At 41.6% G+C, this 16,018-nt stretch overlaps 1 protein-coding gene across 4 annotated transcripts in view; it reads right to left on the bottom strand.

Moving 5' to 3' along the window:
- LOC135491211 (major facilitator superfamily domain-containing protein 4A-like) overlaps window positions 1–16,018 on the bottom strand; it is a 34,721-nt gene that overhangs the window by 7,834 nt on the left and 10,869 nt on the right. For 3 of the 4 annotated variants that reach the window (XM_064776934.1, XM_064776938.1, XM_064776939.1), the window contains exons 2-5: window positions 4,471–4,485; window positions 2,897–3,092; window positions 1,820–2,071; window positions 211–373 (exon numbers count right to left, since the gene is read on the bottom strand). In XM_064776934.1, the coding sequence (XP_064633004.1) occupies window positions 211–373; window positions 1,820–2,071; window positions 2,897–3,092; window positions 4,471–4,485 (626 nt within the window). The remainder of the gene's footprint in view (window positions 1–210; window positions 374–1,819; window positions 2,072–2,896; window positions 3,093–4,470; window positions 4,486–16,018) is intronic. The other variant, XM_064776937.1, reaches the window with a different exon arrangement.

The raw sequence follows: 16,018 nt of genomic DNA, 5'->3' as shown, positions 1-16,018 counted from the left end.
CTAGGTGGCAACACTGTTCTACTAGTCTAATGCGAAAAGGGAGACTTCGCCAAGCCTCTGAAACGCATTGCTCAACATCATCAAGGAATCGAACAACGGGATAGGCGTTTAGGTTGGCGTTTCGGGCGCTTTGCGAAAACTCCCTCCTGAACAAGGCCAACGCGCAAATCAAGGAGTCGTGTTTCACGAATTCTTGGCAAATAAACCTACCTAAACCTGCTTTACTTGTGTGTTTTTCACTAGTTTGGTTTGTATTGGTTTTCCCATCGGTTATGGAGTAGTTACTCTCTGTCTCAACCAAACGTTCATGTGATGCCTGAGTGAAGCTGCGTCTGGTTATTATCAGGCTGCCCACTAGCAGTGGAATGGGAATCTGGAAGAAAAGTTGGGTGGTTTTGATTCCAAAGTGGAAACATGTTAACGAAGCGAGTCCAAAGCGGGCATGATTCCAAGTAGGGGATATGTCTTTGCTTCTACCAAGCACTGATGTATTGACTCATGAGTGAAGCTGCGCCTGTCTATTACCAGGGTGCCACTACACAGTGAAATGGGAATCTGGAAGAAAAGTGGGTTGGTTTTTCAGTCGAAGAGTTAACAAGAAAAAGCAAAGAGTTCAAAGAGGCCAAGGATTCCAAAATTTGATGAATGGGATATCTGGCGAATCAGAAAAAAATGATCCAAAACCGGGGAAGATCGAGTTGGTGCTGGTTCTTGTTTTAGAAGGAAGATGGCCACACTAGATATCATCTCGAAAACAGAGTTGAATCGCTGTTTAATTAGTGTTACATGTAACCCGAAATATTGATGATACACTTAATCTTTGACAATAACACAAATTAGAGTAGAGCCACTCTATCAAAGTTACCCTTGTGACTGACAAGTACTATCATTACTCATGTTAATAGAGGGGTGTCCTGATCAGGGAGGTCGGGTTAAATTGCAACAACCGACTAAGGACCAAAACTAGTGACATTAATAGTGAGGGTGTAGGGTGGCCTTATTAGAGAGATGTCCACTAAGGAAGGTTCCACTGTATACTTTTTCATTGGGCATCTTGGACCTCTGACATTAATATCTCGATACAAGCATTAATAACAGATTCTTCCGTGTGCATAATCGACAATTGTACTCTACGGATCTTGAGAATCAGGCCATGCTCTCATAAGGCTTACAAACGCCTACGGCATATTGGTAATCAATATTTTATAGTCATATTTTATGGCCAGGCATGACTTGGCATGAATCATGAGATCTAGGGGATAATTTAAAGGGAGGCTATAGGCAGGAGGCAGGTATGTCAGATCGAGTTACAAGAAATCGCCGCTAGGGGTCTCTACCATTTCACAGTGTAGTATATCGTATTTGACAACCAAGGTTCCTGGTGCACTCGCCTGAATTAGCCAATTGAAGCCCCTCCCAGTCAGATACTTTAGGGGCCGCGCGCGCGTTCCAATTTTCTCGGGGAATGGGGTTATTTGGATTTTAAATTCGTGAGAAAACGAGGAAAGGGGGTACTTTTTCAGAATTATTTTGCAACTTGTCAAAAGGGGTGCTTTTTCGTCAAAAGTTGTGACAACATTTCTTATTTTACCAGGTATCCAGTTAAGAAACTTCTAACTAATGAAGATGAGGTGAAAAAAATGTGTGTTAACAGAGTTATTTCTTACAAGAAATCCCCATGAAAGGGGTCCAAGTTTAGATGGCAATCCCCCTGAAGAGCAATCTCAGAAATTGGTGCGATTACAGGCCCCCTTAGATTTGCTGAGTGAGGGGGCCGGGCCTGTAGTTCCTCGTAAAGCCTGGCTATGGGTTTACCTACCATAACGCAAGCCATGATCCAGAAAGCGTATCTGATATGTGTTTCAACTTGAGCCTCGTGCAGTTGTTCCTCTACTCCCGTCTCGTTCGCCAGGACTTGGTGCGGGAGTTGACTAATTAGTGTAATGGTCATATTGTGGGCCTTCAGGGCGGCCAAGTTGTGCACCATGCCCGAGCAATCTGTGTTGAGTAGGAAGGGTTCTGCTATCATTGGACTGACGAATGCTCCGAGGCCGTAGAAAAAGTGCATGGCCTGAAATAGGAATTAATTCATGTATAAACTGAAGGGCTTAAAACAAAGAACAAAAGCGCAACTTGAAACAATCGAAATGCTGACAATTCCCTATCGTCAAATTTGGTACCTATAGGCTTTTTCATAAGTTAATGACACTGCCCTTCCGGGCTACTGCGCAAAAATTATTTGCCCGATTTCTCTGTTGTCATTATCGTGTACGACTGCCATAACATCCCATCTGGGACGACCTCCAAGTATAATTACATGTAATTGGACTGCTTGACAATCGATATAATCCTATTAATCCCAAATAACACATACGACTATGTTATGTCTTGCTCACATTATCATAGGTTCACCAAAGGATGGTTGATCAGCAGAAGAAGCTGCTGTGACGTAGTGAACCGATAGATTAATGCATGACTACACTAATAGCGGTTTACCGCAGCGAGTTTTGCCGCGTTTACACTTTTTCGTCAGTCACCACTGCGAAACCAAAAACCTACACCGAACACTAGTGGACGCCGCGCAGTTTCCGGTTTCCAGCCTTTTGCCGCTTTCGTGGAAACTTGGTTCAAAGCCTATTTAAACTATCGGTAGTTTACCGTAGCGTGTTTTGCCGCTTTTACAGACGTTTTTGTCAGTCACCATTGCCGAGCCAAAAACTTACTTCGAAACTAACCAACACTTGCGGAATCCACGCAGTTTTTAGCCTTTGGGCGCTTTAGTGCAAAGTTAGCTTTAGAGACTGATTCGACTACGTTAGAAGTTTACCGCCGCGGTTTTGCCGCTTTCATATGTTGAGTCACTCCCTCATGGATATCTTTAACATAATATCCTTACCTGTAAGAATGGTGTGACTGACTCCCCAAACGTCTTGATCATCTGAACATTCGCCAAGCAATCGATGCAGCCCATGTTGAGTCCCATGACGGCAAGGACCACCGCGAGTAACCATAGAGCCTTGCAGAACGGGATGATAGCCATACACACGGGTAAAAGGAGGGTCGCCGTGAATAGCATCAGGTCGGCGGCAATCCTGCAAAAAAGCAAAGACTACATAATAAATCGAAGCACTTTTAACTCCGGCCGAACCACGGTCAGTTAGGACTCTTCTGTATTACCGACAGCAACAACAGTTATTTCACAAGCAATATGATTTTGAAAATCGATTTTGAAAATGTTTAATTTCCAATTGTGTTTATACGCACTGGATTGTCGTTTTGTAAAATGATACACATAGGCTATACTAAGAATGATACACATAGGCTATACATGTACTAGTAATTCCTCAGCCACAAGTAAATACATTAACACGAACGGCGTTGACCTTCAAGGTAAACGACAACATGAGTGATGTATTTACATTTGAAGAGCTCGGATACAAAACACTTCATCGCCATCTGCAGCTACAGAGGAACGTCAACTTCTCTGAGATTTCAACACGTTTTTGTGATGTCCTTAAAGACCTATGCCATAGGTGTATCTTTTTTCGAGTGGCTCACAGGTAAAAGGAAATACATATTGCCGAAATGCAGTTATCATGCATACGAATTCGCTGAAACGTTGCATTTGTAGTAATTGTATGCCAGTCTACACAACGGCATTTTGAACATTTTCAAACTCGTACGTATTTACAGAATTGGAAAGTTTCAAATTCATATTCAAATCAACAAACGCAGCAGACCTTTAAAGAGCACGATGTATGAGCAAATGTACCCGCCTGATAAACCTTGTGGTCTATCTAGGGTCTTGAAAGTCAATTTCGAAATTGCACTGATGCCTTGTTTGCTCAAAAACCTTCAGATGTTGGCATTGGAAAAGCATTTCGTTTTGACAGAAACTGTACATGTAATGTGTCATCTTTATGAAGTATTATTTGCTCTTCTATCGATCTGCCCTACTGAGAGTCAATAACGGTTCATAAATGTGACACTCTCAAGCAGTCAGAGGTGTTTATGAAGTAGTTTACCGATCTGGTATCGCTATGTACACGCATGATCATGGGCATTTTAAATTAATTGTATTTGATACAGAATCCAGTCTGTTTTAATGCAATATTTACAGTAGCATGCTTCCTGAATCAAATCTCCCTTCCACCACGCACCACAACCGAAGCTTTAAGCGGTAATGACTCTGTTTAAGAACTGAAATATGGCCGCCGCGCGAATCCAAGATGGCCGCCACCATTCGAACCACTACGCAACAACAGCCTATCACCTTCGCCAGAACTCTATGCAAAAGCTCTGAGCAAATAGGCGGGAATAAAAATGGCTGACTTGACTTTATCTTGCAGTACACTGGACCACACGAAAGGTGGCTGGAAATGAAAGCATTTACTTCGAAGCAAAACCACAGCCAAGCCTGGCAAGAAACCCGTATGACACCTTTTACCATTGAAAGTTTGTATAACTTACATTGAAAGTGAGAAGCTGGAAAAAAAACGGGAATATATTTTTCATTCAATCAATAAGGATAATGATAAAAGTGTACGGTCATGCAGTCTTTAAGTATCGAACGGTCGTGTTCCTTAACGTCACCTGGCTTCAGAGTCGTTCAGCGGGGACTTGCCGAGTTCTGAGGATGCGTTATGACGACTTTGAAACAAACCACTGCGAGAGTCACCGCTAAATAGCACTAGTATGCCTCCCCGAGGATACCCCCCACCTCGGTGCGTGTCCTTAGTCGCTGGTCTTCAAATCCTCTAGCGAGCGTCTTCGCCACAGGGCTAAGACCATTATATGACCAAGATAACACAGCTGTGACTAAAAGATAGGCCACGGCTGCGACACGGAATAAGAAAAGATCACCTTCAGACTAATTCGGTTATTTAGATGAGAACAGACGGCGCGTTGTCAGGGCGAAGTAAGAAGAGATGGAATTAGCGGGAATCGTGGGACAGCGCGTTTATTGGTGCATATCATGAATTAGTAAAAGACTAGTCTTCATGAATTCTTGTAAATATCTATAAAGGGAAACCTCGAACACTAAAAGCAGAACAACTCATTTAAAGGACACTGACTTTGGTCCTAAATTATGTCATTTTCATTCAAAATCAGGACACCTCAGTCAGCAATCCCCCGTCCCAAAGGGTATCCTTTGAGCGGTTTTACTATATACGCGCATTTTATCAAACCAGGCCTCAATGGGAGAACCTTTGGCCAAAACTCCATGTCGAGAAAGACCTACACGGCACCGAAATTCCCTCAGATTTTTAATTGGTGTAGAAGTAGAAAATGTCCCCTGGAAAAATTGTCCTGGTTTATTGTATCTGACATATTATTGTATATGGTTCTAAAGAGGCCATGACGCCAATAGCTAAGCAATTAAAGAGCATAAAAGAATCCTCTGTTCCCCGGACTGTATATCCTAGGACATTGTAAACTTTTACACCGGCACGAAAAATCTTCCTGACGTCTGATATTCAAACTTCTTTCGGTTGGTAATCGAAGACATGGTACACCTATCCATCAACAAACGAGATGATAAAGAAGTAATGGCCTCTCTCGGGACTTCATTAAGAGGTCTTCTCACTCATTACGATGATGTTAATTAGCAATTTCATCTTCAGGCTAGGTATAATTAGCGCGTTAACTGATGTAACGATCTAAACTTATTATAGTGACGAGTCTGAAGTTAGCCGACTTCGCCGACGTATACAGAGGGTAGGATTAGCTTGCTCAGAGTTGTAAGGGAGTCTTTGGTGGATGTAACTAGTATTTTCCATATTAAGGTCCAGAGATATGTGCTCAATAAAGATATATAAGAGAGAAAAAAACCATATATCCATAAAATCCAAATCTGGCGTCATCTTGTTTCCAACAGAGCCTGGCAAAATTGCTACATTTGGGGAAGGGAAAGTTTCCTCAAATCTTGTAAATATCGGTAACTGAATGTCAGTAAACGGGCGGTGTCACCTTCTTATTCGTAAAGAGCAGTTAGAAATTTTAAAATTCTGATTCAATTTCAAATTTTCTAACGAACGGAGTCGGTCTTTATGTTCCTACTACCAAAGTTGGACCGATTTCATTCCACTGAAGCGGAAGCAGACGGAATACCTTACAGTGCGTGGTTGGGCACGTAAATCACTACACTGGTCATGGGGTCACGATATGAGCTTGAATAATACATCGGAATCTTCATTAAGACACTGCCAGATGAATAGTAATGATGATGGGAGCGGGGAAGCGATATATTATTAACTCGATAATATGATCAGTGATACTGATTCGCTAGGACTGGGGAGGTAATAAAATCACTGTTGAGAGGGGTTGTACGAGAAATTGACGAGATTGAGATCAACTTGGATTTACCACTCACTCTCGTGATTGAAATTCTACTGATAGAAGATGAAAGATCAAGTGACCGTCCATTGAAACCAATGACAGCTGGAAATATCTATTGAGTACTCCCAGTTGTCAGAGTGACAATTCCTAAGACGCCAAACTCGATATCATTCGAAACGTCAAAACATTTGCTCAGTCGGATTAATAACTTACATTGACTCAATAACTGCTGGAAGACATATTGGCGAGATTGAGATTCACTTGGAATGATATCCTTTAAGACACTGATGAGATTGAAATAAACTTAGAATGATATTCTTGAAGACATTGACGAGACTAATTTGGAATAACTGCTAATATTTTTGAGAGGAATACAACTGATGGATAGTGAAGACAAAGTATCCATCCTTTGATAGTAACGACACTGGCAATGGGTGATAGAAATAAAGGCGCTAGCAAATGCTTTTACTTCAATTTTGTCCAGAAAGGCCAAGTGTAAATGTACATGGAGTTTTAGATAAAAGCATTTACTACTCTTTATTCATATCACCCAATACTGTTCATCGTTTTTCAACCTTTCGACAGAAAATTCCTTCCTCGTGAGTAGAATCGCAGGGGAGGATTGCACACTTAATATCGTTCGAAATGGCAGAAAAATTCCTTGAAGTATTGATATTTTTCGTGATACTTGAAAGGCGAAGATCAAAGAAGCCGCCAGTGCTGAAAAAGGTATGCATCTAAGCAAGAATCAATGACAGTTAAAATAAAAAGATAAAGCCTTGTGTGCCCTCTAGGCATGAAGAGGACTAAGTAAATAAGTAAGAAGGTAAAATGAAAAGAGAATGTTTTTTATCATTTTAGAGAGTGCTGCACATTAAGTTAAAATGTAGGCCTTGAATAAAGCGGCATCATATTGATATTGAAGACAAGGCAAAAAAGGAATCGCTTACGGAATTGAATTTTCCTTTTGATGTATCTGTGCGTTTTTACTTGAATTTCGCGAAGAGCGGGTGTGTCGTTAAACGAACAGTACAGTGCCTCCCAGCCTTCCACCAGCGCACCAACTTTTCTTCCCGATCCGCAAAGGGGCTGTCAACACTTATCAGAGCGATACCCATGATGGTGATATGCTACATCGCCAAAGAACGCCACATGCCCGGGATGCCGGACGGATTCCGGGGATTCTCAGGAAAAAGATAAGTGGTCATCGCCCGGGGAATGGTTTCAAGACGGTTCCGCATCTCATGAATGATGCCGGGCTCAAATGACTCTTCAAAAGGTGAAGAAGGCGACTCTGACGCATGTTGAAGTTTTCTTGGCTCTAGGGATAGGTGAAAGGTCAGGTCCCCATGTTCCCAAGTGACGCAAGTGAACTGCTTTCAGTGTAGCGGCCTAAACCAACAAATCTCGCCGAATCGTATCAAAGGCCTATGCCGTTCGTTAAATATTTAAAATCTGTAATTGAATTTGAAAATTTCAAATTGTGTAAATTGTGTCCTGAATATAAATTCCAACAATGCCGTTATGTAGACCGATATACACATACATGTACAATAAATGACAAGTTTCAGAAAATTCGTACGCACAATAACTGCACTATGGCATTGTGTATTACTGCACTTCTATTTTCCTGTATGGACTACCAGTTATTAAGAACGGCATACCCCTTTAGGGAACTGTTTCATGCGCAATTAGAGTATCTTTTATGCCATCATGTAACATGTGGCTTCACGATCGGATCATCCTCTCTCTTTTCTTCTATAATGATACATGATGCTACTGGGGAAATTAATTTCCAATCTTGGCTGTATCGAATAGGCTTATCAGAAGAAGTGAGCTGACACGCACAGATCATTAGGCTACAGGCAATTCTCAATCCAGTATTGGTTAATATACGGTGGGAGCGCGCGGGATGACCCGGTGTAACATCTGTGGTTGTTTCCCATGTGTCAGTGTTTCCAAACAATAGGCAGCTAGAGAGACCATGACTTTTCAATAGAGGGGATACACAGAAAAACTTGTCAATCTATTTTTGAGCGTTCCCAAACAATGAGGGGAAACACTCAAAAACAGAAACACTCAAAAACATTACACCGGCAATATATGGCAAATTTACTCCCACGCCAGCAGATCAATCAATGCCAAAAAGGCAGCGAAGCAAACAAAGAACTTGTAGAGCAGAAAGAGGTCCAGCAATACAATGTAGACGTTTATCCTATTTCCGCTGTATGGTCTTTTGCGGTCCCCATTTGGTGTCGATCAATGACATATGTCAGAGAATATGTCAGCTAATGATAACAAACTGGCAAATCTACATGTGTACAATGTCACAGAAAGTTATACTAAATTTACTAAAGGACTGGTTTTCGAGCCAAAAAGTGCAAAAAATATTAATTTGCCAATGGAAAGGATACACCTGGATATCGTCATCGTGGTGATTGACGTTAAAGACTACGCATTGTAACTTGTTCCGCTTGGTTCGCTTCAGCGGAACACAAATGGAGTCACGGCATGCCCCGATTTCATCGCGTTCCGCTCAAGCTGGTCAGCGGAACAAATTACAATGCGTAGTCTTCCACGCGCATCACCACACTGATCAGCAGAAAGCTTATAAACAAATGCTGTGGCGACTCATTCACTGCTGACCAAATGTCTTTTATAGAATCAGCTCAACCATCAATGTTTGATACAAGTTAGAAGCCAGGCGGAAAAATCGATGGGAACATTAATGAAAGTCATATCTTATCGAATCACCACCTGCCGCCTCCAGTTACACAAGAAATGTTGCAGATTTTCAAATGCAAAACACGGTATAGTACACTGAATATCTTAAAGGGATAACTTGGGCGTGAGATGGTTTTGGTTTTTCATTCAAAAATGGCTTCGAGCAGAAAGGTGACTTCCCAAAACAGGATAATTGAAACTTATAGACTGCAATAAACAATGCACTCGAACCACAGGCCAGCTTGAAATTCACAAGTGATGTCCAAAACTGGTGAAAATCATTATCAGAGATGAGCATTATTGTGTTACTACAGGTGGCGGCGCATGGTGGCAAGCATGGGTATTATCCTCCTGAGGCAAGACCACCATTGATTTTTTAAGCCTATTAGCAGTTAAATTGTCAATGTTTGACCGCGACGCATCAAATACTGCGTGGGGTTGTGAATCTGAAATTTTGATATGATATTCCGGACAGTCGGGCAAGTAAATGGTGAAAAGTAAACTGGTAGTTGACCACGGAAATTTTTTGATAATCGACAAATTAGACAGACATTGATATTTCCACTCTTTTCAGCCAACCAGCAGAAAAATCTCAAAACACGCCCCCTATTACCAAATTAGCAAAATTCGAAATCAATTTTTTCATCAAATAATTTCTTTATATCTGTAGACTTGCCACAACAAAATTTTTTTTTCAATACCTCTCCAAATATGTACTTGAGAGTTAAAAACATGCACTCGTCTAATTGATAGGCCTGGACTCTCCAACCTATGAATATTCAATGGTGGTATTGTCTCTCTTGGCCAGGTAAATTCCACGACCAGTCCCTTTAAGACGTTGATCTTCTAAGTTGCATTCATTCAGTACGTACGCAACGAAGGGGGTCATAATGTAAATCTATTAAGACCGAGACAATACAACCTTCATTTTTTATTTATTGATTGCCCCCAGACTTACATAACACTTTTGGCACCATTACCTCGCAGTAAAATGAATTGAGGCCACGGACTATTGTCTCTAAACAAAGCACGCTCGCACCTGGGCCTAAATCCCCATTGTTCTATACTGTCTAACCAAAGGATTATCAGGACAAAGCTTATACCGGCGTAGAAGTTTAAAATGTCCTAGGATAGAATGCCCGGGAAACAAACGATTCTATTATGCGCTTCAATCTCTGAGCTATTGACGGTCAGGGTCTCTTTCAGAACCATATTGCAGAATACAATAGGGTCGGACACTTTTTCCAGAGGGGCATTTGTTACTGTTACACCGGCAACGCCAGTGGCACTGTTCGAGCCCGAAGTTGCTAAGAAATCATTCTTTCTCAAACTGCCTCGCTCACCTCTACCCTTTCGATAAGACCAGAGGTTGTTCATCATGTTCATTGGAAAAGTTCTCCGCACAAAAATAATCTTTGCTCGATACAAAGAAGAATGCAAAGGTTGGCTCAATCACCTGGGGAATTATAGCAATGCAGAAACAAAAATCTGAACAAACTTTTCGAGGAGAAGCACGCCCGCAACCCATTGCAAGACAATTAAGACTTTTCCAAGGTGAAAGCTCAGCTGATATTCGTAGATCACCTAAAGAATTGTTTTTATAGTGAACTGCATAAGCAACAGAAAAGCAGAACGAACTTTTCCAGCAGAAGCACGTTTGCTCAAAAAGAAACTTTTGGACGATAAAGTGCAGAAAGAAAGTCCACTTGGATATCACGTTCAAAGGACCGAGACAAAGTTTGCCCCCAAGAAATACGTCTTATGGTTTTGATCGGGCTGTATCTCTTTTGAATGATTTTGTCTGTACACTCAAGCGATCCGTACAAAAAAACCCATAAGCAAAAAGACATTTAAGCAACTCTTCTATATCTTTGTCGTCATAATCTAACTTACACCAACCCAACTCCAAGTACATGTGTCTCGTGAACGACGGTATGTCAATGCATGAGCATGCTCCCGAGTTAAGGTGACACGGAAGGCGTATAGAATCCCCGTTCGTGCGAAGACTTAGTTCAAGTTTCAAAGCAAGCAATTACGTAGGACTTATACCTTTGAAACCCAGCGTCATGTTACCCCGATCGCCTTCCGTATTAACGCTGCCTGTTTATCGACAGACAGTGTGGGTTGCACAAGTCAAAGGAAAGGGTAGAGGTGAAACGGGTTTTCCTCACGCAGTGCTGTCTTAAAGGGTTTCTTTAACGCCATGCATACATGTGACTCGCTCTACCAAAACTAGGCGCTTGTCGCATCTGAACTTGACAGGCTGATACGGACTTGTTGTTCATTTCCCTATTGTAGACCTTTTGTGAAATCTATTACAAACTGATTTGGTCACATTTCACAAAAGGTCTACAATAGGGAAATGAACAACAAGTCCGTATCAACCCGTCAAGTTCAGATGCGACAAGCGCCAAGTTTTGGTAGAGCGGGTCACACATTTAGTTTACATAGAAGTCACATTCCGTTTTTAACTGGTTTCGCGAGAGACGTCTGAACAGAAGGATTTCGAAGCGACAAAGATTCTGAAATTCCAGATAGAGATCGGCGTGTTCTCTCCGAAGCTTTCTTCGCACCTTATTGAGGCGCGTGCTGGCATAAAACAGGCCGGACTCGGTAGGCGATAGGGGACAATCAGAAATATACGGCCGATAAAATACCAGCCGCATAAACCTCCCGCAAAACCTCCCGTAAAATCTCGCCGTAAAATTCCGTCTTGGCCAATCAGGAGTAGAGAAAGGTACATGTATGTTTTCTTCATTTTTACGGCGGATGTTAATTTTGCGGTAGATTACCATTAAAACCAGTCACAACGTCCTGTCGGACAGGACAAAGTTATAAATCATGAATCGCACAAAATAATGGTCACGCAATCACATTTTAGTCTCATATTAGTACATATACTTAATAAAATTCCCCAGTTATTGCCATACTAAAGAAAAATTATAGCTTATTCAAGATAGAAAAAACACGTTTTTTCCTTCATTAATCAATTTTGTTTTATAGGCTGGTTTTTGCCATTAATCACACCCCATGTTCTCATTATGGTAGCATTAGTCAGGTTAATGCCCCGTTCATCGAAATATAAAAATCCCATATATTTGAGATTATGGTGATAAATTGCTGTTTCTGTATGCGGTAGGTTGTCAGGATCACGGGTTTACTTCATAATCCAGTGTTCAAGGTTCGGTATCAAAGAATTAGGGAATCGCATTGGAGAAACGCCACACCAGTATCTAATGCGTCGAGATGGGTGTAGTGGGGGATGGGTTGGATGTGAGAGGGCCGGGAATACCAACTACGAATATAGGAAATTTACATGTAGTACGCTCTCCACGCGTGCGTAGTGACTATTGTCAGTGACAGAGCAGCTGGATTCACCATCTAGCCTTCGCCTGTGAATGATGGTTCCACAAAGACCTCGCCTGTGAAGGAGGTTTCCACAAACACCTCGCCTGTAGATGAGGTTCCCAAAAAGACATCGCCTGCATGAGAAAGAGGTTTCCACAAAGAGCTTGCCTGAGAATGACGCATGTATTACAAAAACCTTGCCTGTGAATGAAGTTTCCACAAAAACCTCGCGGCGAAAATTTAATGAGTTTTCAATTACATTTCTTTGGAGAACTCATGGTCCAGCAGGAAACCAGCCTCGCATGAAAAACCAACATATATCGTGCCCAATGGGTCCCTTTAAATTGTTGCGTATGTCTGCCTTCGAGGACCATAATCAATACCGGAAGGAAGACACCAATCATGGCGACATGTCTGACAGGTTTTCAATATGAATACGACTGATGTATACAAGGTCATGCAAGGTCGGAAGATTTGGCCCGATTCGATTCCTATAAGATTTCAGCTTCTTGTCGACGTACAATCTTCACAAGGTTCTTGTAAGATTCTTCTGTTGAGGTCTTTAAAGGGGGAACGGCAGATGGGTAAAACTATTCGCCAGAATACAGGAGAGTGCCTTCCTGGGAAAGAAAGCTGCGCAGCAGCCAGCAGAATCGAACAAACACTAGGAACTGAAAACATAAGGAAATATTCAACACTCAAAGAGAAGCCATGAGTTTTACTGAAGAACCATCATACCACTCGAAAATCCGCTCACATATGGTGCTCAAGAGGAATTACTTCAAACAAAACGTCAAGTGTTCTTTTAAAGTCCCCCATGATGGCAATTTACTCCCCTCATTACATTACGTTTCCCTCGAAGCTCGAGGAACGAAGACTGCGGGCAATATTGACGAAACACTAAGCTATACGTGTTTTTCTGTTCCGAAAGTGCCAGCAAGTGCAAGCCGTACTTGCAGTAGCCCAGCTCAGGTTGGCAGACATTGTAATACATTTCATGTACAGTAGTATGCACGCGATGCACTGTTAATTCAACACATGTTGAATGTTGAACGAAACAGACTACAATCTTTTGTCTCTGTCTGCAGTGTCACTCATAGTTCGGATATGCTTGTCGTCCTGAGCTGCCGGAAAGTGGATCGACTTCCGGCACGCCACCATGATTGCTGCAAAACTCGCGGGTTTTTTAATATGCAAGGTTTTTCCCAGCATGGGAATGACGGTGAATGCATTAGTCAAGCTGTGTATCAAATGAAACATGACAGCTTCAATGTAAAAGTACAATGTAATTATTTCTGATTTTGAAGAGCGTGGGTTTGAGAGCTGCACTTGTAGAAATTTACATTTAATTTCATTCCTCTTCATAAATAAGTGGACGATGCCGTACATTCATTATTGTGATACTTTGTAATTATGTAAACACACAATTCAAAAATTGCTGTTTGTAAACAATTATACAGGTATATAACCTACTCTGCATTAACTCGTGTTAAAACTACGGATGTAATACACACATGTGTATAGCACGTATAGGAAATGAACAGCGGCGACATTCACTTCTATTTACCTGTGACACACGCAAATTCAATACATTGTATGTACACGAACGGACTAGAAGCCACTAACAATAATAAGATGTGCTGCTTCCCGAAGTATTTGATTACAAAATATCTTTAATAAGAGCAGACAAATGGTTTAATATGTTCATGTTTCACACATGGTGAGTACGGTGGCGTGGTGGTTAAAGAGCTGAACTCCTGATCGAGATGTCATAGGTTCCAATCCCTTCCGAAATACAAACTCCTTTTCCGTCAGAGTTTGAAGGTTGAACCTTAGCAGCTGTTCCTTGACATTTTCTAGGAGATTGCGTGACATTACGTTAAAATGCCCTCGTTGGTTTTGGCCTAACGACCCCTGTAATGCTGTTTTGAGGGGGTCGATGTTACCAAAAGTCGCCCTGCTGACCCTTTGATAAAATTGTAAAACAATGGGAATTTCGGCCTAGGTGCAAGCGGGCTTTGTTACAGACAGATGGTGTTTTTTGTTTGTTTTTTGTTTGTTTGTTTTTGTTTGTTTTTATTTCAAATGACACTAAGCCACACTGGCTTATGGTACAAATTTACAAGTAACATAGGAATAGGGTGGTACAAAAGAAGCAACATAATGAAAGTGCCCATCACCATTACATCAAATTCTTAACTGCATACATTCCTTCACAAACTTTGCAAGATTCGTCAGAGCCACCTTGCTCTCTGCACTGAGCAATTGCACAAACTTATATACATTAGGTCTCCTCCAATAATACTGCTTATATACTGCGCTCGCTGAGCACCAAACCTCGAGAAACCAATACAAAAGTGGTACTCATCCTCAATATCTCGAAGCTCACAATTCGGACACAATCTGTCCTGCCTTGGAATCGCGCGTGGCTTTTGCTACCGTCCCGTTTCAACTGCCAAATTGTGTGAACTACAACGTAACTTAGTATTGGACTAAGCCTGAATTCATTAACTGCAACGTAAGAGGCAAAAACGCAAAGGATGTCGAAGCGCCTTGAGCAAGGAGTGGAAAAGCGCTTTGTAGGAAAAGAAACTTTAAGATCAGATATTTCTGACTGCAGAGGCGTGGCACTTATTTTGCTCAAATTAACAAGGCCGCAACTGCTCACAGGTGGGATTGAAAGTGTCACACCTTAAGCATCCGTGTAAGAATTTTGAGGTAGCGAGTCCATAGGGTACATTTCACTTGTCTGGATTTCATTTGCTTGCCTCTGCCGCCAAAAGAAACATTACCGCGTCTTCGCCAGATCGATCAAGAGTTGCGATTCAGCTCAATTTGTCCAGACTCTTAATCAAGTTGAAAGAGTTGTAATGAATTACGAATCACTTGTTATCACAGACTTTCAATCCTTCGATTCAAATTTCACTTTCAATCTTTCGATTCAAATTAAAGTTGTTGTTTGTTGATGTTACTTTCCAACTTGTAACTGTTGTTGACAAGAGTCACCCTCAGCAAACAAAGCAAGGATAATGTCTCTTTGGGGAGTGTTTCATTTCTTGATGGTTAAATATAATGAAAGGTTTGGACGTCGACTCGTATTTATTCTTCACTTCAGAGCGCGGCGAACGTAGGTAGTGCCATTCTGAACGATCATGGTACTCAGTCCATAGCCTCCCCTTGTGGTGCGGTTCAGCGTCCGAGTTGTGGATGTGCTGGTGTCTTCTCAGAGTCTTGATAATATATTTCAATCATAACTTTCAACTTTTAACGTTGGAGTATCAATAATTCAACGTGATGGGTGATAGCAGAAAAACAGACGATGTGCTCTGTGGACTGGCTTGCCAAATCCTCTCAGTACCAATACACCTCATGGGCGATCAGGTGATTGGGCGACGCTCGGACGCAAATTCTAAATATTCGGATCAACTGCCTCTCCAATATTTCGTCTATTAGGCAGATTGAGACTTAACCCTCTTTGATCCATCCCAGCCATGAATTTACCACAGCTTGGCATTTTAATAAGCTCTATGTGACTGTGCCACACTTCCGGTCGTGGATGAATACATGTCTCTGCCCTCCACAATCGGTTGTTTTAATTAAACCATTG

This window comes from Lineus longissimus, chromosome 7 (assembly GCF_910592395.1).
Source record: "Lineus longissimus chromosome 7, tnLinLong1.2, whole genome shotgun sequence".
In the NCBI taxonomy this organism is placed as follows: Eukaryota; Metazoa; Nemertea; class Pilidiophora; order Heteronemertea; family Lineidae; genus Lineus; species Lineus longissimus.
This window is presented reverse-complemented; position numbering and strand designations above follow the sequence as displayed.